At 47.8% G+C, this 23,258-nt stretch overlaps 1 protein-coding gene across 3 annotated transcripts in view; it reads right to left on the bottom strand.

Annotated features, from left to right (window-relative positions):
* pla2g6 (phospholipase A2, group VI (cytosolic, calcium-independent)) overlaps positions 1-23,258 on the bottom strand; it is a 61,618-nt gene that overhangs the window by 35,960 nt on the left and 2,400 nt on the right. For 2 of the 3 annotated variants that reach the window (XM_078430609.1, XM_078430611.1), the window contains exons 2-7: positions 17,284-17,519; positions 11,558-11,773; positions 9,826-10,009; positions 4,881-5,068; positions 3,266-3,362; positions 1,006-1,188 (exon numbers count right to left, since the gene is read on the bottom strand). In XM_078430609.1, coding sequence (XP_078286735.1) covers positions 1,006-1,188; positions 3,266-3,362; positions 4,881-5,068; positions 9,826-10,009; positions 11,558-11,773; positions 17,284-17,486 — 1,071 coding nt within the window. In that variant the 5' untranslated portion in view covers positions 17,487-17,519. Of the gene's footprint in view, positions 1-1,005; positions 1,189-3,265; positions 3,363-4,880; positions 5,069-9,825; positions 10,010-11,557; positions 11,774-17,283; positions 17,520-21,292; positions 21,387-23,258 lie in introns of those variants that run through there. The other variant, XM_078430610.1, reaches the window with a different exon arrangement.

Here is a 23,258-nt window from a genome sequence, read left to right as displayed (position 1 = left end):
GTCAGTTGCTAATGCACTGCACGTTATTCCCTTATCATGTATCTGTACTCTGTAAATGGATCGGTACTAATCACGTGTTGTCTTTCCGCTGACTGGTTAGCACGCAACAAAAGCTTTTCACTGTACCTCGGTACACGTGACAATAAACTAAACTCATGCACGCTGCTGTAGGGAAAAAAAACTGCAGACGCTGGTTAAAAAAAATAGAAGGTAGACACAAAATGCTGGAGGGACTCAACGGGTCAGGAGAGATTTGGGTGACATAGAAACATAGAAACATAGAAAATAGGTGCAGGAGTAGGCCATTCGGCCCTTCGAGCCTGTACGCACCGCCATTCAATATGATCATGGCTGATCATCCAACTCAGTATCCCGTACCTGCCTTCTCTCCATACCCCCTGATCCCTTTAGCCACAAGGGCCACATCTAACTCCCTCTTAAATATAGCCAATGAACTGGCCTCAACTACCTTCTGTGGCAGAGAATTCCACAGATTCACCACTCTCTGTGTGAAAAAAAACTTTCTCATCTCGGTCCTAAAAGACTTATCCTAAAACTGTGACCCCTTGTTCTGGACTTCCCCAACATCGGGAACAATCTTCCTGCATCTAGCCTGTCCAACCCCTTAAGAATTTTGTACGTTTCTATAAGATCCCCCCTCAATCTTCTAAATTCCAGCGAGTACAAGCCGAGTCTATCCAGTCTTTCTTCATATGAAAGTCCTGCCATCCCAGGAATCAATCTGGTGAACCTTCTCTGTACTCCCTCTATGGCAAGAATGTCTTTCCTCGGATTAGGAGACCAAAACTGTACGCAATACTCCAGGCGTGGTCTCACCAATGCCCTGTACAACTGCAGCAGAACCTCCCTGCTCCTATATTCAAATCCCCTCGCTATGAATGCCAACATACCATTCGCTTTCTTCACTGCCTGCGACATTTCGGGTCGAAACCCTTCTTCAGGCTGACTGATGGATAATTCTGTAAAATACTGGGAGACACTGACCTTCATGGCGAGATGAAGAGGTGTATTCCCACTCTCTCCTTTCACGTTTGCCTCAGCTCCGTGCACCAGCAACGCCAAGGCGCACTCGAAGCGCTGGCGTCTCACCATGATGTGCAGCGGCGTCTCGCCAGTCTTACTCAGGTAGTTCAAGCGACATCCGTGGTCCATCAGCAGCTGGATCATCTGAAACGGTCCCATCAACACGACGCCGTCATCCCGCGACAAAAACAACTTGCAAACACGCGGTGCCTCTCAAAACCCGTCGTGCTCGCCCGCCGCGGAACGAGAAAACCCGCCGGTGGAGGGGAGCCGCTGAGCCCGACCCCTGCTTATCCCCCCCCAGTCCGGAGAGGAAGGTGGAGGTAGTTGGCGATGGCGGACGCAAGAAGACCACAGCACGGTGGCGCAGCGGTAGAGTTGCTGCCTTTACGGCGCCAGCAACCCGGCTTCGATCCTGTGCTTGTCTGCACAGAGTTTGTACGTTCTCCCCGTGACTTTTCTCCAAGATCATCCATTTCCTCCCACGCTCCAAAGACGTAGATTAATTGGCTTGGTTATAAATGTAAAAATTGTCCCTAGTGTGTGTGTGTGTGTGTGTGTGCGCGTGTGTGTAGGACAATCTTAGTGTACGGGGATCGCTGGTCGTTACGGACTCTGGGGGCCGAAGGGCCTGTTTCTGCGCCGTATCTCTAAACTAAACAAAGGGTCGATGACGGAGAGGAACCCCTGGGGCACAAAGGCTGAAGGTGGCCGGGCCAGGAGAGGGATGACGGTTCGGTGGATGATCCATGTGGAGGAGACAGCTGACCCGGGCCTTGAGGGCCAACTGCAGCTTGGACGTTGAAAAAGGCACCAGACCCGGTGACTCTTATATACGCTCTCAGTTGACTATTTAGACTTTAGAGATGCAGCGCAGAAACAGGCCGTTCGGCCCGCCGAGCCCGCACCAGCCAGCGATCACCCCCGCAGACAATTTACAATTCTACCGAAGCCAATTAACCTACAAACCTGCACGTCTTTGGAGTGTGGGGGGGAAACCGGAGCACCCAGAGAAAACCCACGCGGTCACAGGGAGAACGTACAAACTCCGTACAGACAGCAGACGTAGTCAGGATCGAACCCGGGTCTCTGGCGCTGTGAGGCAGCAACTCTACCGCTGCACCACCGTTTCTACTTAATCTGGGATCGTACTTAATCTGGGATCGTACTTAATCTGGGATCGCACTTAATCTGGGATCGCACTTAATCTGGGATCGCACTTAATCTGGGATCGCACTTAATCTGGGATCGCACTTAATCTGGGATCGCACTTAATCTGGGATCGCACTTAATCTGGGATCGTACTTAATCTGGGATCGTACTTAATCTGGGATCGTACTTAATCTGGGATCGCACTTAATCTGGGATCGCACTTAATCTGGGATCGTACTTAATCTGGGATCGTACTTGCGTATAGAAATAATTTACTTAACTGCATGCAAAAAAAGAATTTCCCTATATTGCTGTGATAATAAAGAACTATTGAACCCCAGAGCAAAATAAACCTGTACACAATAATTGAATTATCATTGAAAGGCAACACACTTCTATAAAGCAGCATTGAGTTAAAGTTAATACACTAGGCCCTTTCCAAGTTTATACACAGATCAGCCAAACCATTATGACCTGATGAGCCAAAACATTATGACCACCTGGCCAACATGCTGTTGGTCCTCCGTGTGCAGCCCCATACGCAGCAGGGTGCGATGCACTGTGTATTGTGACACATTCCTCCCGTGACCACCATTAAAATTTTCTGTGACTTGTGCCACAGTCGACCTCCTGTCGGTTCGGACCAGACGGGATAGCCTTCGTTGCCCTCGCGCATCGATGAGCCTTGGGCGCCCAACACCCTGTCTGTCGCCGGTTTGTGGTTTGTCCCTCCTCGGACCACTGTCGGTAGGTACTCACCACTGCTGACCGGGAGCACCCCACAAGCCTTGCCGTCTCAGAGATGCTCTGACCCAGTCGTCTGGCCAGAACAATTTGGCCCTTGTCAAAGTCGCTCAGGTCTTTACTCCTGCCCATATCTCCTGCATCCAACACATCAATGTCAGGAACTGACTGTTCACTTGCTGCCTAATATATCCCACCCCATGACAGGTGCCATTGTAACAAGATAATCAATGGTTATTCACTTCGCCTGTCAGTGGTCATAATGTTTTGGCTGATAGATGTATGAGCGAGACAGTTAGCATTGGGCTTTAAAAAGGAAAATAACCTCAGCTTTTTTGACCCAATGAAGAGGAGTACCGCCATGAAGAGTGTCCTCACTGTGGGCCTGCTTCGGATCGGCTTCAAGAATCGCCTCGGCACATCTACAAAAGCAAACACCATGGGGGAAAAGTCACACCTGTTGGCCCTGTCCAGACTACTCATTTACAGAAGTGCATTTTGTGAGATTACAAAAATAAAATATTGGAAAACAAATTTGTGGAAGATAGGGGGACCCTAGTTTTGCAGGGCACTTGTAAAATAAAAACGGGATACTTTGTGACTTTGTCAGCGCCCTTTATGTGGCAACTCTTTGCATACCTTGGGTGGCTTGTCATATGTGATAATAAAAAATCATTCATTCATTCAGGTTGTGGGAAATGGGGTTTAATTTTGCCGCTTCTAATTGCTGAGTTTAGCCGAGTTTAGAGGTATAAGCTGGAAACAGGCCCATCAGCCCACGGAGTGGCCCATATCAAACAGGGACAATTTACTGAAGCCAATTAACCTACAAACTTGCACGTCTTTGGAGTGTGGGAGGAAACCGGAGCACCCGGGGAAAACCCACGCAGGCCACGGGGAGAACGTAGAGACAGCCTGACAGCTGTGGCTTACCCGCAGTCCGTTTGTCTTTTGTGTTTTTTGCTGTTTTTTGTCTTGATTGTAGTGTGTAGATGTGATGTAGTGTTTTTTGTGGTAGTGTACTATGTGTGTGTGGGGGGGGGGGGGGGGGGACTGTAAAACTGTCTCTTCCGAACGGAGACGCGACCTTTGTTCTGGGTGGTGTCTCCGTTCCCGCTGCGGCCAACCATCAGCCATGCACCTGGAGCTGGCGGCCTCCACCTGGGACCACCTGGGCTCTGGTTGGCAGAGCCCGCGGACCGGGCTTACCATCTGCGGAGCTGGCTGCCTTCGGAGGCTGTGGTGGCGCTGCCAGTGCGGCTGCGACTCGCCTTCGGAGGCTTCGGCTGCGGGCCGCCTGGACGTCGGAAGCTCGCAGGCCCCTGGGTGGGGGCCGACATCGGAGGCTCCGGCAGCGGCAGCGTCTTCGCCCGCCCCGGATCGCGTGGCTTGGGTCGGACCGCCGCGGACCTTTCACCGTCCGGCGCGGCCTGAAATAGGCCGCGGGATTTTTCTCTGCCCGGCGGGGGCTTCAATGTCGGGAGCCCCGACCGCCCCGACGTGCAGCGGCAGTGTGTTCGCCCGCCCCGGATCGCGGGGCTTGGGTCGGCCCGCTGCGGACCTTTCACCGTCCGGCACGGCCTGGAACGTGGCAACTTCAACAGCCTGACCGCGGGAGAAGACGGCAGGGGAAGGGAAAAGACATTCTGGCCTTCCATCACAGTGAGGAGGGGACTGGAGGAGACTCGCTGTGATGGATGTTTCTTTTCTTTTTTTTTGTTTTTGTGTTGGTTTGTGATTGTGTGTGTTATTGCTTATTTTTATTGCTCTATTGCTGGACTGTGGGTGACCTTTCATTTCACTGCACATCTTGTATGTGTATGTGACAAATAAACTTGACTTGACTTGATCTCTGGCGCGGTGAGGTAGCACAACTCTACCACCACGCCGCCCTATTCCGGAGATACAGCCAGTGAGACGACCCACGAAACAGTCCTTACCCAACCTGATTGAACTTCATGGATGTGTGGATGGGATACCCCTGCGACCCAACAATGCCACACCTGGCTTGGCAAAGGAGCAGGGCCTTGGCGACATCAGTCTTTCCCAATCGACAAGCGACGTGAAGTGGCGTCTCGCCATTGTTGCTCAAGTGATTCACTCCGATGGAATGCTGTTTACTCAACAACTGCAAATTAAAAGCAGACATGAAGTAAGTGCGAATAAGATCAGGGCTTTTTTTTACCCCCCCCCCCCCCCCCCCCCCCTTCTCTTTAGTGGGCATAGTCATTGCCGCTGAACCACTCGACTCCCGGCCTGGCGTCGAGACCAAATACACACAACAGCGTGCAAAGCTAAATGGTCTTAACTAACGAGGCCACAGAAAAGGCCTCAAGTCCGTTTCCAATGGGCATCAGAAGACTGGAATTCGCACCCCATAACCTAACAATAACGGGCTAGTGGGAGACTTGGCAAAATCTACGGATCATTGTGCACCAAATAAAAGGCTGGTGGTTGAGAGGAAACACATGGGCCTAGTTAACATCTCCATAATTATTTCAAGTCAAAATAGTTAATTTCAGACATCCTTTTTCAATGCATCGGAGCACATTTACACTGCCAGCTTGTCGTCGATGATGGGTGAGGTGGTTTCAGTTGATCGGAACATCACAAATGGAACGCACTGCCAGGGGTGGTGGTGGAGGCAGATACCATCGTGGTGTTTAAGAGGCTTTCAGACGGGGACATGGACGTGCAGGGAACGGAGGGGAAAGTATTATGTGCAGGCAGAGGAGATTATTTTACTTGGACAATGTGGGCAGAAGCAAAGATACTAGAGGAGCAAGACGAACCACTCCGTCGAAATCTCGTATACTGAAGTGTAGTACGCAAAGGAGCGTAACGGCCGCCATTTTAGTAAGCAAAACCCGCCGTCAGTAATCAGTGTTTTGGGGGAACAGTATGTGTGATGATACCATAAAAATGCAGAATATATCTCATCTATCAAGTCACAGATTTTTGTTATTTTTCTTTTAAAATGTTTCTGCGAGTTTCTGCCTACTAAAATGGCGCCGTGACGTGCTACGGTTTTTAGGGTCGAGTGGTCTATCTTGCTCTGCTCTATCATCTTTGGGCAGAAGGACCTGCTCCTGTGTTGTGCTGTTCCATGCTCTAATGAGATGATATTTTTATAAATCAATTGTGTAGCCGGTGGCTATTCTCGAGGTATGAGACCCTGACCGACCGCGTGATGGTACAGGGATGAATTAGGCGTGATTACACATTCACCACATTCATGACGTGCCAAAACTATAACAGTATGTACTCAAATTCTATAAAGGCTTCAAGATCAGAACTTCATGTTTACTTCTCTTCTCATCCAGCTGCTACTATTTGGTTTTTTAAAAATCAGAACAGTGCAAGAGTTTAGTTTAGTTTGGAGAAGCAGGGTGCAAACAGGCCCTTCAGCCTGCGCCAAATAGTAATCCCCGCGCACTAACACTATCCTACACACACTTGGGACAATTTACATTTATACCAAGACAATTAACCTACAACCTGTAAGTCTTTGGGAGAGTGGGAGGAAACCGAAAATCCCAGAGAAAACCCACGCGGGTCATGGGGGAGAACGTACAAACTCCGTACAGACAGCGCAGCAGTCAGGATTGAATCTGGGTCTCTGGCGCTGCAAGGCAGCAACTCTACCGCTGCACCACCGTGCCACCCTAAACAGGCTCATTTATTTACCAGCTAACTTTTATAAAATAAAAGTGATGATCTAAGAAAATCCTTGATAAGTGCGGGTGTCAAGGGTTAATGGGGAGAAGGCAGGAGAATGGGGTTGAGAGGGAAATATAGATCAGCCACGATTGAACGGTGGAGTTGTGCCGAATGGCCTAATTCTGTTGTTGTATCTTTATGATCTTATGAAAAGGCCAAAGATTTACATTTAGAGATACAGCGGCCGCCATTGGTGGAGCGGGAGCACGTGGCCGCTGGCTGGGTGAGGTCACGTGGGGCGCGGGGCGGTGACATCACCGTTTGTCCCTTATTTGGGAGTGAGGAAGTTGGCAACCCTACTAATACGGGACAAGGTCGGTCCCGAGCGGGACAAACTAATTTAGCCCAAAATACGGGATGTCCCGGCTAATACGGGACAGTTGGCAACCCTAATTACTAGAGTCATAGCGTGGAAACAGGCTCTTCGGCCTAACATGCCCACACCGGCCAACATGTCCCTTCTACACGAGTCCCACCTGCCCGCAATTGGTTCACATCCCGCCAAACCTGTCCAATCCATGTACCCGTCTAACTGTTACTTAAACTTCAGGATAGTCCCTGCCTCAACTGCCTCCTCTGGCAGCTCGTTGCATACACCCACTACTCTCTGTGTGAAAAAGTTACCCCTCAGATTCCTATTAAATCTTTTCCCCTTCACCTTAAACCTATGTCCTCTGGTCCTCGATTCCCCTACTCTGGACAAGAGACCCTGTGCATCTACCCGATCTATTCCTCTCATGATTTTATACACCTACGACTAGATCACCCCTCTTCCTCCTGCACTCCAAGGAGACCCAGCCTGCTCAACCTCTCCCTGTAGCCAGTATCAGCTCCACAAAGATATTGATTGCTTCTTTCATCAAATGCAGAGACAAGTTTCTTAATTACACAACCATCATTGCAGAAATTACCCCAGACAAAAACGTCTTGTTTTCAGATTAGGCAGGAATGCACAGATCGCTAGACATGAAATCCCACTCCAAGTTCTGCCGTACAAAATATTGGCCGGGGATGCTCAAATAATAACGTCAATTTTACAGCAGACTAAACACATGTCCCATCCAATACGTTGCAAATATTTGCCTCATGATGCGAGAAGTTTGGCCAAACCTTTACAGCCTGCGATCTCAGCAAAGTCCAGGCATTTCATTGTGTAGGAAAGAACTGCAGGTGCTGGTTTAAACCGCAGATAGACAGACACAAAACGCTGGAGTAACACAGCGGGACAGGCAGCATCTCTGGAGAGAAGGAATGGGCGACGTTTCGGGTCTGAAAAAGGATCTTGACCCGAAACGTCACTCATTTCTTCTATCCAGAGATGCTGCCTGACCCGCTGAGTTACTCCAGCATTTTGGGTCGATCTTGGGTGTAAACCAGCATCTGCAGTTCCTTCCGAAACCAAATAATTACGAGACACAAAACGTCATCCATTCCTTCTCCACAGAGATGCTGCCTGTCCCACTGAGTTACTCCAGCATTTTTGGGTCGTTCAACATTTCATTCCTTCCTATCTCCTTATCAAGGTCTCAAGGAAAACAAGACACCTCCACCTTTGTGTTCGACCAAAAAGGCTTTCAGGAATTGGCTCCAAGTGTCCTAATTTATCATTTGAGTCACGAGACACGTTTGTTCCGTGTTTCTTCCGATGATGATAATAACCACAAAAAAAAACACTGCAAGAAGTATGGATTAAAAAAGAAACAAAATGCTGGAAAGACTGAAAATGCTGAAAATGCTGGTCTGACAGCATCTGCAGAGAGAAAAACAAAAAGAGCTAACGTTTCATGACAATAAGACAGAGGAGCAGAATTAGTCCATCTGGCCCATCGAGTCTGCCCCGCCAGTCGATCGTGGCCGAGTTATTTATTGCTTCTCAACCTCATTCTCCTGCCTAGACACAAAATGCTGGAGTAACTCAGCAGGACGTGCAGCAATTCGAGAGAGAAGGAATGGGTGCCGTTTCGGGTCAAGACCCTTCGTCATTCTCCGGCCTTCTCCCCGTAACTTTTGACACCTCCAGAACCAGGGGCCACAGTTTAAGGAATAAGGTGTAGGCCGTTTAGAACGGAGATGAGGAAAAACTTTTTCACTCAGAGAGTTGTGAATCTGTGGAATTCTCTGCCTCAGAAGGCAGTGGAGGCCAATTCTCTGGATGCTTTCAAGAGAGAGCTAGGTAGAGCTCTTAAGGATAGCGGAGTCAGGGGGTCTGGGGAGAAGGCAGGAACGGGGTACTGATTGTGGATGATCAGCCATGATCACATTGAATGGCGGTGCTGGCTCGAAGCGCCGAATGGCCCTACCCCTGCACCACATCCAGAGGCTGCAACGGATCGTTCGCACAGCTGAAAAGGTTGTTGGCTGCAACCTTCCCTCCATTGACAAACTGTACACTGCAAGGGCCAGGAAGCGAGCGGGCAAGATCATCTCTGACCCCTCTCACCCTGGCCACAAACTCTTTGAAGCACTTCCCTCCGGAAGGCGACTCCGGACTGTCAAAGCAGCCACAGCCGGACATAAAAACAGCTTTTTCCCCAAGAGTGATAGTTCTACTCAATATCCAAAGTCTGTAGTCTCTCTTTTTTGCTCTGGTTTATTTTCACCCACATGTTTAGACCCTAATGGTGTTTCCTTATTGTTTTGATGTGTTTCTGCTTTATTCTTAATTTTTTAGATTTTTTTAGATTTTTTAGATTTAGAGATACAGCGCAGAAACAGGCCCTTCGGCCCACCGGGTCCGCGCCGCCCAGCGATCCCCGCACATTAACACTATCCTACACCCACTAGGGACAGTTTTTACATTTGCCCAGCCAATTAACCTACAAACCTGCACGTCTTTGGAGTGTGGGAGGAAACTGAAGATCTCAGAGAAAACCCACGCAGGTCACGGGGAAAACGTACAAACTCCGTACAGACGGCGCCCGCAGTCAGGATCGAACCCGGGTCTCCGGCGCTGCATTCACTGTAAGGCAGCAACTCTACCGCTGCGCCACCGTGCCGCCGGTTAACTGTATGTTTGCGTTGTCATTTGTGAGCGGAGCACCAAGGCACATTCCTTGTATGTGCACATACTTGGCCAATAAACTTATTCATTCATTCATTCATTCCTTCATTCATTGTCTATCGTCTTTGCAGGTCCCACGAACGGTTTGTGAATTTGTTGCCTACCTCAATGATCTGACAATTCGACTGCTTGGCAGCGTAGTGGTAGACCGTCTCACTGTTCCTGTCCGCTATGTCCAAGCGGACTCCGCATCCTTCCACCAGCTCACGGACGCAGTCGATGTCCCCCTTCTTGCAGGCCAGGAGGAGCGGCGTGGCGCCCTCTTCGCTCTCCGCCTCGTTGATGCAGCTGCACGCAGAATTAATCGCACGTTATTCCCACTGTGAACACGGTCTGCGCACACTCATAGAAACATAGAAACATAGAAAATAGGTGCAGGAGTAGGCCATTCGGCCCTTCGAGCCTGCACCGCCATTCAATATGATCATGGCTGATCATTCAGCTCAGTAGCCTGTACCTGCCTTCTCTCCATACCTCCTGATCCCTTTAGCAAAAAGGGCCACATCTAACTCCCTCTTAAATATAGCCAATGAACTGGCCTCAACTACCTTCTGTGGCAGAGAATTCCACAGACTCACCACTCTCTGTGTGAAGAAATGTTTTCTCATCTCGGTCCTAAAAGACTTCCCCCTTATCCTTAAGCTGTGACCCCTGGTTCTGGATTCCCCCAACATCGGGAACAATCTTCCCGCATCTAGCCTCTCCAACCCCTTAAGAATTTTATATGTTTCTATAAGATCCCCCCTCAGTCTTCCAAATTCCAGCGAGTACAAGCCCAGTCTATCTAGTCTTTCCTCATATGTAAGTCCCGCCATCCCAGGGATCAATCTGGTGAACCTTCTCTGTACTCCCTCTAAGGCAAGAACGTCTTTCCTCAGGTTAGGAGACCAAAACTGCACACAATAAACTGATACAGAAACATAATTTACACCAAAATTATTCTGGAGTTACTCAGCGGGTCAGGCAGCATCTCTGGAGAGAAGGAATGGGTGACGTTTCGGGTCGAGACCCTTCTTCAGAGGAAGGGGAAATGATATAGATGATGATGTAGAGAGATAAAGAACAATGAATGAAAAATACGCAAAAAAGTTACATTGTTAGCTGTTTGTTGGGTGAGAACGAGAAGCTGGTGCGCCTTGGGTGGGGGAGGGATGGAGAGAGTGGGAATGCCGGGGTTACTTGAAGTTAGAGAAATCAATATTCACAGCACTAGGCTCCTACACTCCTACACTGCCCCAATACAAATCCATTAGCACAAATCAGTCTGAAGAAGGGTCTCGACCCGAAATGTCACCATTCCTTCTCTCCAGCTTCGCTCTTCACCTTCGCTCAGTCCGCCTTAACCAACCTGATCTCCCGGTGGCTCAGCATTTCAACTCCCCCTCCCACTCCCAGTCTGACCTTTCTGTCATGGGCCTCCTTCAGTGCCATAGTGAGGCCCGCCGCAAATTGATGGAACATCACCTCATATTTCGCTTGGGCAGCTTGCAGCCCAGTGGTATGAACTCTGACTTCTCCATCTTTAGATAATTCCTCTGTCCCTCTCTTCCCCTCCCCTTTCCCAGATCTCCCACTGTCTTCCTGTCTCCACCTATATCCTTCCTTTGTCCCCGCCCACCTGACATCAGTCTGAAGAAGAGTCCCGACCCGAAATATCACCATTCCTTCTCTCCAGCTTTTTGTGTCTATCTTCACGGCAAATCAATATTCATACCACTGGGCTCCTACACTCCCAACACAAATCCATTAGCACAAATCAGTATGAAGAAGGGTCTCGACGCAAAAGGTCACCCATTCCTTCTCTCCAGCCAACTCCGCCCAACACAAACCCCTTACCGCATGATGTGATTGTGGCGGAAGCTGTCCTTCATTCCCATCTCCACAGCCACGTGGGCCAGGGGCCAGGTCGGGTGGCTTCGCAAGCAGTCCGTCAGCTGCTGTACCGTGTCGAGTTTCAGCGACTGCGGCGCCACCTCGTAGAATGGCCTCATCTTCTCTGCAAACTGCAAGAAGACGGTTCTTGCCTCAATTTCAGAGCTCAGCTGGAACAACCTGCAGGCGCAAGGGAACAACAGGAGAACAAAAGAGAAAAGGAATCGGAACGGCCCTTCCCGTAACTTAGGACGCTGTCTAATTCACTTAAGGTCATAAGTGAAAGGAGAATTAGGCCATCAAGTCTACTCCACCATTCAGTGGGTGGAGTGGAGTCTGAAGAAGGGTCTCAACCCGAAACGTCACCCATTCCTTCTCTCCAGAGATAGACAATAGACAATAGGTGCAGGAGGAGGCCATTCGGCCCTTCGAGCCAGCACCGCCATTCAATGTGATCATGGCTGATCATTCTCAATCAGTACCCAGTTCCTGCCTTCTCCCCATACCCCCTGACTCCGCTATCCTTAAGAGCTCTATCTAACTCTGTCTTGAATGCATTCAGAGAATTGGCCTCCACTGCCTTCTGAGGCAGAGAATTCCAGATTCACAACTCTCTGACTGAAAAGGTTTTTCCTCATCTCAGTTCTAAATGGCCTACCCCTTATTCTTAAACTGTGGCCCCTGGTTCTGGACTCCCCCAACATTGGGAACATGTTTCCTGCCTCTAACGTGTCCAACCCCTTAATAATCTTATACGTTTCGATAAGATCTCCTCTCATCCTTCTAAATTCCAGTGCATACAAGCCTTTCCCGCTGAGTTACTCCAGCTTTTCGTGTCCATCTTCGATTTAAACCTTCGATTTTTGTGTCCATGTGCAGTTCCTTCTTACACATACCATAGACGGAGACAATCAGTTCAAACTCAAGTACTGCCCCATGCCCTTGATTGCCTTCATGGTCAGAGATCAATCAATCTCGGTTTTGAATGAACACAATAACTGGTCACTAGAGAATGAAAACCTAAAGCACAAGACACTAAGCAGAAGGGACACACACCTCATTGAAACTAACCGAATAGTGAAAGGCCTGGATAAAGTGAATGTGGAGAGGATATTTCCACTAGTCAGCGAGTCTAGGACCAGAGGTCATAGCCTCAGAATAAAAGGACCTACCTTTAGAAAGGAGACGAGGAGGATATTTTTCAGTGAGGGGGTGGTGAAACTGTGGAATTAATTGCCACTGAAGACAGTGGAGGCCAAGTCAATGGATATTTTTTAAGGTGGAGACTGAAGGATTCTTGATTAGTATGGATGTCAAGGGTTATAGGGAGATGGCAGGAGAATGGGGTTGAGAGGGAAAGATGGATCAGCTACCATTAAATGGCAAAGTAGACATGCTGGGCCAAATGGCCTAATTCTGCTCTGAAAACATATGAACATAAAGAATTTCTAATACCATTTATGCTTCAATCTTTCCTTCCAGCTTCGACTGGCGGCGATTTTGAAGGTACTTCAATCACCTCAATCACCATTTTCTAAACGGGAAATATGTTCTGAATGCTCATTTATAACATTCTGGTAGCAATAAACACGTTTGAAAACAACTTTATGCGGTGACACTTCCACCTCCTGCCGTTAAAATGGTCCTGTTTGTACCGCAGAACACATTCACCCAAGGAAAGGAGAAGACTGCAGCCAAAGCAACATTGTGGCTGCCAAGCCGACTGCCTCTGGGCTTTGTATCATACCACAACCGAAGTTGCTTTACACGCATCGACTGGGGTTATTAACGGGGGAGAAGGTTCTGCGAGCATTCCTGGCCACCCTTGTGTTTGCCAGCAGTGGTGCCCTGCAGAAACAACACCCACGCCTTCAACAAAGTCCCAACCTAGTTTCCAAACTCCGCCGTTGACTTCACCTCTTGCCAACGCTGTAATCTCCTCTCCCCCAGTAATCCACCCAAATAATCCTGTTCCATCAGCCCCTCTTACTTCCTAAATATAATGGCTCCATTTTTGGCAAACATACCATTAGCTACCAGTGATCTTAGCTCCCTTCCTAAACCTCTCCACCTCCCTTGACTTTTTATGAACAACAAAGGTTTTGTTCACCCACCTCAACAGTTCCTTACATGGCCGAGCCTAGTTTTTTCTCTGGATAGCACTGCAAAGAACTCTTGGATGATTTTGCTATGTTAAATGCTCTATACAAACGGAAAGATAGAAAAAAAATAGGTTCAGGAGTAGACCATTTGGCACAGCACCACCATTCAACATGGTTGATCGTCCACAATCGTCCACCAAAAGAGTGGTGAATCTGTGGAATTCTCTGCCACAGAAGGTAGTTGAGGCCAGTTCATTGGCTATATTTAAGAGGGAGTTAGATGTGGCCCTTGTGGCTAAAAGGATCAGGGGGTATGGAGAGAAGGCAGGTACGGGATACTGAGTTGGATGATCAGCCATGATCATATTGAATGGCGGTGCAGGCTCGAAGGGCCGAATGGCCTACTCCTGCACCTATTTTCTATGTTTCTATGTTTCTAATCAGTACCCCGTTCCTGCTTTCCTATTGTAACATAAGATTATTAAGGGATTGGACACGTTAGAGGCAGGAGACATGTTCCCAATGTAGGGGGAGTTCAGAACCAGGGGCCACAGTTTAAGAATATAAGGGGTGGGCCATTTGGAACGGAGATGAGAAAACGGGAGAAAAATGCAAAACTCCACACAAAGACGGCACTGGAGGTCGGGGTTACTGGAACTGTGAAGCAGCAGTTCCACAAGCAGGCACTGATGTGCAGCCCACTCCAGCGTGACGAAACACAAACCACCGATGTAGCGTGAGTTGACAATTGCAGAGAGTATTGTAAATTCCTACCACCGTCTGTGTGGACAAAGAAATGTTTCCTAAACCACTCCGCAAAGCCCCGGTTCCAATTTCCAGCCTCTGACACAAACTCCAGATTTCCCAACCACTGGATTTTGCCTTCCTCTAACGTTCAATAGACAATAGGTGCAGGAGGAGGCCATTCGGCCCTTCGAGCCAGCACCGCCATTCAATGTGATCATGGCTGATCATTCTCAATCAGTACCCCGTTCCTGCCTTCTCCCCATACCCCCTGACTCCGCTATCCTTAAGAGCTCTATCTAGCTCTCTCTTGAATGCATTCAGAGAATTGGCCCCCGCTGCCTTCTGAGGCAGAGAATTCCACAGATTCACAAGTCTCTGACTGAAAAGGTTTTTCCTCATCTCAGTTCCAAATGGCCTACCCCTTATTCTTAAACTGTGGCCCCCTGTTCTGGACTCCCCCAACATTGGGAACATGTTTCCTGCCTCTAACGTGTCCAACCCCTTAATAATCTTATACGTTTCGATAAGATCCCCTCTCAACCTTCTAAATTCCAGTGTATACAAGCCTAGTCGCTCCAGTCTTTCAACATATGACAGTCCCGCCATTCCGGGAATTAACCTGGTGAACCTACGCTGCACGCCCTCAATAGCAAGAATATCCTTCCTCAAAATTTGGAGACCAAAACTGCACACAGTACTCCAGGTGCGGTCTCACTAGGGCCCTGTACAACTTCCATTCAGTTCCCTGAAAACCTCGGCCAATTCAGTTAAATTCACCCTAAATTCCTGGAGACCCAACTCGAGCCTGGAGCCTTGCAACTTGACCCTGGTGCACGCAAGGTGTCAATAAACCAGACCAGGAGAATGTCGAGCTGGCTCTCCTGTAAAGGCAGCTCACTGAGGAAGATGCTTGAACTAGTTACTAATGCACTACACGCTATTCCCTTATCATGTATCTGTACACTGTAAATGGATCGGTAGTAATCATGTATTATCTTTCTGCCGACTGGTTAGTACGCAACAAAAGCTTTTCACTGTACCTCGGTACACGTGACAATAAACTAAACTAATGCACACTGCTGTAGGGAAAAAAAAACAGCAGATGCTGGTTAAAATAGAAGGTAGACACAAAATGCTGGAGTGACTCAGTGGGACAGGCAGCATCTCCGGAGAGAAGGAATGGGTGACGTTTTGGGTCGAGACCTTTCTTTACCTCACGTTTTACATGTGTTTGAATTGTGCACTTTTGAATAGCGGGATCGTTTAATTAACTCCAAAGCCTAATTTTGCACATTGATGCAATCTTAAAGAAAGACCATCATCGCCTCTACTTCCTTAGAAGCCTTAGGAGACTCGGTCCAGCAACAAGTACTCTCTTGAACTTCTATGGGTCTACAGTAGAGAGCATATTGACTGTGGATCTTACAGAAACATATAAAATTCTTAAGGGTTTATTCACAAAATGCTGGAGTAACTCAGCAGGTCAGGCAGCATCTCAGGAGAGAAGGAATGGGTGACGTTTCGGGTCGAGACCCTTCTTCAGACTGAAGAAGGGTCTCGACCCGAAACGTCACCCATTCCTTCTCTTCTGAGATGCTGCCTGACCTGCTGAGTTACTCCAGCATTTTGCGATTAAATCAATTTGTACCAGCATCTGCAGTTATTTTCTTATATAAAATTCTTAAGGGATTGGACAGGCAATGCAGGAAAAAGTTTCCGATGTTGGGGGGAATTCAGAACCAGGGGTCACGGTTGAAGAATAAGGGGTCGGCCATTTAGGACTGAGATGAGGAAAAACGTTTTCACCAAGAGAGTTGTGAATCTGTGGAATTCTCTGCCACAGAAGGCAGTGGAGGCCAATTCAATGGATGTTTTCAAGAGAGTTAGATATAACTCTTAGGGCTAACGGAATCAAGGGATATGGGGAAAAAAGCAGGAACTGGGCACTGATTTTGGATGATCATATTGAATGGCGATGCAGGCTCAAAGGGCCGAATGGCCTATTCCTGCACCTATTTTCTACGTTTCTATGTTCCTGTGACTGGTTCCATCAATGCAACTCGAATGCCCTGGAACAGAGAAGATTACAAAAAGTGGTGAGCTCTGCCCAATGGTAACAACCGCTTGTAGATATGGAAGATAGACACAAAATGCTGGAGTAACTCAGCGGGACAGGCAGTATCTCTGGAGAGAAGGAATGGGTGACGTTTCGGGTCGAGACCCATTCTAGATAGATTCGTGTCATGGCAGAAATGTATTCTTGTAAAGTGTGGCTCTGCATTTCAGGGCGTTTGCGAATGGCCTACAAAAGGTCGCACCTAAAAACGCTGTTCCAGATGTCAACTTCTCTACATCGGCGAGACCAAACGCAGGCTCGGCGATCGTTTCGCTCAACACCTTCGCTCAGTCCGCCTTAACCAACCTGATCTCCCTGTGGCTCAGCACTTCAACTCCCCCTCCCACTCCCAGTCTGACCTTTCTGTCATGGGCCTCCTACAGTGTCATAGTGAGGCCCACCGCAAATTGGAGGAACAGCAGCTCATAATTCGCTTGGGCACCTTACACCCCAGCGGTATGAACATTGATTTCTCTAACTTTAGATAGTTCCTCTGTCCCTCTCTTTCCCCTCCCCCTTCCCAGTTCTCCCACTAGTCTTCCTGTCTCCAACTATATCCTTTCTTTGTCCAGCCCCCTCCCCTGACATCAGTCTGAAGAAGGGTCTCGACCCGAAATGTTGCCCGTTCCTTCTCGCCTGAGATGCTGCCTGACCCACTGAGTTACTCCAGCATTTTGTGTCTACCTTCAATTTGAACCAGCATCTGCAGTTATTTTCCTACGCACCTAAAGGCATTGTGAGATGCGCCTGGATTGATGAGCAGGCAGTCCCAGGACTGGGCGGTTCTGTAAAGCACCACTTGTCCGTCGTCCATGGCCCTGTGGTGAGGCGCATACTCAGACAGCGGCACCTCCCGCACCCGGTAAGGTTTGGCGAAGAGGTTGGTCACGGTGCTCAGCGTGTCCACCAGGCGGCCAAAGAACTGCATCTCGGCGGCGACCTATGGGAGTGGGAACTGGAACTGGGGTGGGTTGGGACAGGGCATGGAGGGGGCACACAGGAGGAGAGAGAGAGAGAGAGAGAGAGAGAGAGAGAGAGAGAAAAAATATGCCAGTTTAGTTTATTATTATCATGCGTACTGTGACGTTCAGGTTCAGCAACAGCTTCTTCCCTATCGCCATCAGGCTACTAAACACTACAATCTCCAAATAAACTCTGAACTACAAAGTGCCATATGGTCTTTTCTTTTTACACTATTAGAGTGTGTGTGAGTGTGAGCGGGTTGCTTATGTGTATGTGTGTATGTATGCAAGATTTCAAGATCAATTTATTGTCACACGAACCAATTAAGGAACAGTGAAATCTGAGTTACCATACAGCCATACTAAGTGAAAAGCAACAAGACACACAGCCACATAGAGTATAATTTAACATAAACATCCACCACAGCGGATTCCACGTTCCTCACTGTGGTGGAAGGTAATAAACTTCAATCACCTTCCTCTTTTATTGTGTGTGTGTGTACGTGTGTGTGTACGTGTGTGTGTGTGTGCACGAGTGTGTGTGTACGTGTGTGTGTATGTGTGTGTGTGTGTACGTGTGTGTACGTGTGTGTGTGTGCGTGTACGTGTGTGCGTGTACGTGTGTGTACGTCTGTATGTGTACGTGTCTGTGTACGTGTGTGTGTACGTGTGTGTGTGTGTACGTGTGTGTGTGCGTGTGTGTGCACGTGTGCGTGTGCGTGTGTACGTGTGTGTGTACGTGTGTGTGTACGTGTGTGTGTGTGCGTACGTGCACACACAGGACTTTTTTCTCGCTGTATTGTTTAGTTTACCATGTTTACATTTTCTGTTGTGCTGCTACAAGTAAGTGTGTCATCGTTCTATCATGGACACATGACAATGAAATACTCTTGCCTCTTGAGATGCAGTTAAAAGCTCATCAACTTTGGTTATCAACTTACTTTGATAAAAATGATTGTCACCGTTACAACACAGAGTTCAATCTCATTTCAAGACCATCATTCACAGTGGTAATGTCCCAATGTGTCATATTACCACTGCAGCATTCCTGAGGGGTTGGCACTATGAGGGGCGGCACGGTGGCGCAGCTGCTGCCTCGCAGCTCCAGAGACCCGGGTACGATCCTGACCTAGGGTGCTGTCCGTGTGGAGTTTGCACACTTTGTGTGACCCTAAAGGGTTTCCACCGGGTGCTCCGGTTTCCTCCCACATCCCAAAGACGTGCGGGTTTGTAGGCTAATGGGCCTCTTGCAAATTTCCCCCAGTGTGTAAAGTGGGATAACATAGCACTGGTGCGAGCTGGTGATCGATGGTTGGCGGGCCGAAGGGCCTGTTTCGATGGTGTATCTCTAAACCAAACAGAATACAGCAGACAAGCTGGGTGCAACTGTTTCGTAACAACCAGATAATTTGGTATTGTAGTTGTGGAATAAATACTGGTGAGTGCAATGAGAACGCCTCTGGACCACTCTGACTGTGCCAATTTTCACGTCTTACTGCAGAGATAGCTTTTCCGCTCGTGAAGCCAGGTTCCTGGTGCAGGACTCAAATCTGCAATCTTGTGATTCACTGACGAAAATACCACCATCAGAACACATCTGAGGTGATAAACACAGATGCATGAAGTAGATAAAGAGATTAAAAAAACAGGAGGAAGAAACAGATCCTATGTTGATAGTGTGAGGAGGTAGCCACAAAATGCTGGAGTAAGTTAGCGGGTCAGGCAGCAGCTCTGGAGTGAAGGAATGGGTGACGTTTCGAGTCGAGACCCTTCCTCAGACTGATGTCAGGGGAGGGGGCGGGACAAAGATAGAATGTAGTCGGAGGCACGAAGATTAGTGGGCGAACTGGGAAGGGGGAGTGGATAGAGGGGGAAAGCAGGGACTATCTGAAGTTGGAGAAGTCAATGATAGTGTGAGATATAGAGTCCCAGGGATTCTCAACACCAGCTGAAAAGAATGTTCCCATGGTGACCCCGCCGGGCTATCTTTGATCGGACGTTGCTGGCTTTATCTTGCATTAAACGTTTTTCCCTTATCATGTATCTCTACACTGTAGACGGCTCGTTGAAATCATGTACAGTCTTTCCTCTGAATGGTTAGCACACAACAAAAGCTTCTCACTTTACCTCGGTACTACGTAGCAATAAACTGAACTGACCATGTAATATCCAATATAGGCATTAGTAACTCAGCGGGTCAGGCAGCATCTCTGGAGAGAAGGAATGGGTGACGTTTCGGGTCGAGACCCTTCTTCAGACTCGGACTTATTTTCTAATCTTTTTTTATCTAGATGCACAGAGTGGATTAGATAGGGTAGATGTACAGCGCGGGTTAGATTGGGTAGAGTCTTTTACCCAGAGTAAGGGAATCAAGAAACAGGTGATAGGTTTAAGGTGAGAGGGGAAAGATTGAACAGGAACTCGAAAGGCAACTTTTTCCACACAGGGGGTGGTGGGTATATGGAATGAGCTGCCAGAGGAGGCAGTTGAGGCAGATATTTGAAGAACATTTAAAAAACATTTGGCCATATATATAGATAGGAAAGGTTTAGAGGGATATGGGCCAAACGCAGGCAGGTGAGGCTAGGATAGATGGGGCACATTGTTCGGCTTGGGCAAGTTGGGTCGAAGGGGCTGTTTCCGTGCTGTATGACACTCTGACTCTCTCCCCACTTTCTCATGTTTACTTTGAGTGGTGCACTCAATATTTAGACTTGACTTCAATTCCTTTCTGTCATATCCTTGAGGCAAGTATGCATCATCCCACAATCACCTGCTTGTCTAGGAAAGAAAACTGCAGATTCTGGTTTAAATCAAAAGGTAGACACAAAATGCTGGAGTAACTCAGCGGGGTCAGGCAGCATCTCTGGAGAGAAGGAATGGGTGATGTTTCGGGTCGAGACCCTTCTTCACACTGAAGGGTCTCGACCTGAAAATATGGGATGTCCCGGCTAATACGGGAGAGTTGGCCACCTTATCTCCATCATCCCTGCCTGGTGAATACTTCCAGCTCTCTCAGTTGCCGATTTCAGATCTCGCACGTCAGCAGTATCTAACTTTTGTTCTCACACATACGATACGATAATACTTTATCGTCAGATCAAGTCTAAAATTTTTCTTGCATCTCAGCAGCTCCACTTGCAACATCAACAAAGACAAAGAATGTAAGACACGAAACGAGGATACGTATATTGACCATGACATTACAATCACAAATGACGACACGTTCAAGAGCTTTCAACGTACATTTGATCTGGGATTAAGTTCTAATGTTTAGTTTCAGGATTGACTGGAGAACAAAAGAGTGCTTCAGTCTAACCTTATTAAATCTTGGTACCCTGTCCCTCCGATTTGATGGTAACAATTCGTATTCGCTGTTCAGGACATGGTCGGGGTCAGAGACAATGTTGTTGGCCAACCTTAGCATGTTATTGTGGTCGGCTGGTTCATAGAGTTTCTCAAGGGGCTGACCGACGATCTTTGAGCAGATTTTCATTTGGTGGAGCAGTTTTGACTTTAAAGAGGTGGGCAAAACCTTGTACCATGTGGTATTACAGTACTGATCATAACATATTCATTTCTTCTTCCAGAATTAGAAACAAAGTTCCGGGCAATGAGTTAACGCTTAGGAGCAGCAAACAGGTTTAGTGGAATCCAATTTATTGCAAAGTCTCATACCAGCAATGCTATAGAATTAATTTAAATCCTATTATAATCACAAGATTACATACGATTACAGGTTAGAGGCAATCTTACAGCTGTCAATTCGTACCTTGGAAAGTTGCAACATTTAGCATTTGCTGTTGCAACATCTAGTTTGGAAGAACAGGCATCAGTCTGAAGAAGCGTCTCGACCCGAAACGTCACCCATTCCTTCTCTCCTGAGATGCTGCCTGACCTGCTGAGTTACTCCAGCATTTTGTGAATAAATACCCTCGATTTGTACCAGCATCTGCAGTTATTTTCTTATCAGTCTGTTTCTCCGCTCCACAACGATGTTCAAGGATAAAATATCGCGATCCAGACAGCAAGTGTAATCCAGAGAAGTTTAATTTAGTTTAGAGATACAGCGCGGAAACAGGCCCAGCGAGTGCACACCGACCAGCGATCCCCACACACTAGCACTATCCGACACACACCAGAGACAATGTTTACTTATACCAAACCAATTAACCTACAAACCTGTACGTCTTTGGAGTGCGGGAGCAAACCCCGAAGTTCTCAGAGAAAACCCACGCAGGTCACGGGGAGAACGTGCAAACTCCGTACAGACAAGCACCCCTAGCCAGGATCAAACCTGGGTCTCTGCCGTGTAATCGCCGTAAGGCAGCAACTCCACCGCGCCACCCTGAATCAATCACGTTCTCAAGATACTGAGAAATTCACCCGTTGTTAACAGTTCTCAGAGAAGCTAGGACAGGATTTGTCACAAGGATAGTTGGGGGATCAATAGTCAGCAATATGCCATTTCTATCTTTGACATAATGTTTTCAAATAGTGAATCTTTCAACCACTAACAACCCATGCAAACACATACACACGGTATTGAAAAGATTTGAAAGAGGTGGGTGGCACAGTGGGAGAGTTGCAACCTTACAGCGCCAGAGACCCAGGTTCGATCCTGAGTACGTGTGCTGTCTGAACGGAGTTAGTACGTTCTCCCTGTGACCATGTGGGTTTTCCCAGAGTGCTCCAGTTTCCTCCCACACTCCAAAGATGTTCAGGTTTGTAGGTTAATTGACTTCAGTACAGATTGTAAATTGTCCCTCGTGTGTAGGATCGGGCTACTGTACAGGGATCACTGGTCGGCACAGACTTGGTGGGACGAAGGGCCTGTTTCTGCACTGTACATCTAAATTAAACTAAAATGAGATGTATCCATTTTGTATTTAAATTCAATTTACCCAAATTCAGTTCCAAATTGCTTGTTTATTTATTTTTTTACAATTTTAAGAAATTAAATAAAAAGTACAATGGCTTACAGTGAATGAGGCAAATCCATCTGCAGAGATTGCTTTTGGACAACGTAATCGTTCAAAGGATTTTCCAATTATTGCTGCAAGCCACAAGCTGTAGCCCAAAAGTAGACACAAAATGCTGGAGTAACTCAGTGGGTCAGGCAGCATCTCGGGAGAGAAGAAATGGACGAGATGCTGCCTGACCCGCTGAGTTACTCCAGCATTTTGTGTCTACCTTTGATTTAGACCAGCTTCTGCAGTTTTTTTCCTACAGCCATAGCCCCAAACCTGGGTACCAAGACAGAAGTCCCATCCCAAACAAATGTCCCAAACCACAAGCCTAAGCCACATACCCAGGGGCCCCAAGCCCCAATGTACTAGGTACAAGCTCCAAGGTACAACAATGTACTAGGTATAAGCTCCAAGGCACAACAATGTACTAGGTACAAGCCCCAAGGCACAACAATGTACTAGGTACAAGCCCCAAGGTACAATGTACTAGGTTACAAGACCCTAGGTACAATGTACTGGGTGCAAGTCCCAAGGTGCAAGTCACAAGGTGCAAGTCCCATGGTGCAAGTCCAAAAGGTGCATGTCCCATGGTGCAAGTCCAAAAGGTGCAAGTCCCAAGGTGCAAGTCCAAAAGGTGCAAGTCCAAAAGGTGTAAGCTCCAAGGTGCAATCTATTAGGTACAAGCTCCAGGGTGCAATGTATTAGGTACAAGCTCCATGATGCAATATACTAGGTACAAGCCTCAAGGTACAGGCTCCAAGGTGCAAT

Source organism: Rhinoraja longicauda, chromosome 40 (genome assembly GCF_053455715.1).
Source record: "Rhinoraja longicauda isolate Sanriku21f chromosome 40, sRhiLon1.1, whole genome shotgun sequence".
In the NCBI taxonomy this organism is placed as follows: domain Eukaryota; kingdom Metazoa; phylum Chordata; class Chondrichthyes; order Rajiformes; family Arhynchobatidae; genus Rhinoraja; species Rhinoraja longicauda.
The sequence above is the reverse complement of the archived record's forward strand: the minus strand, read 5'-3'. Positions and strand labels throughout refer to the sequence as shown.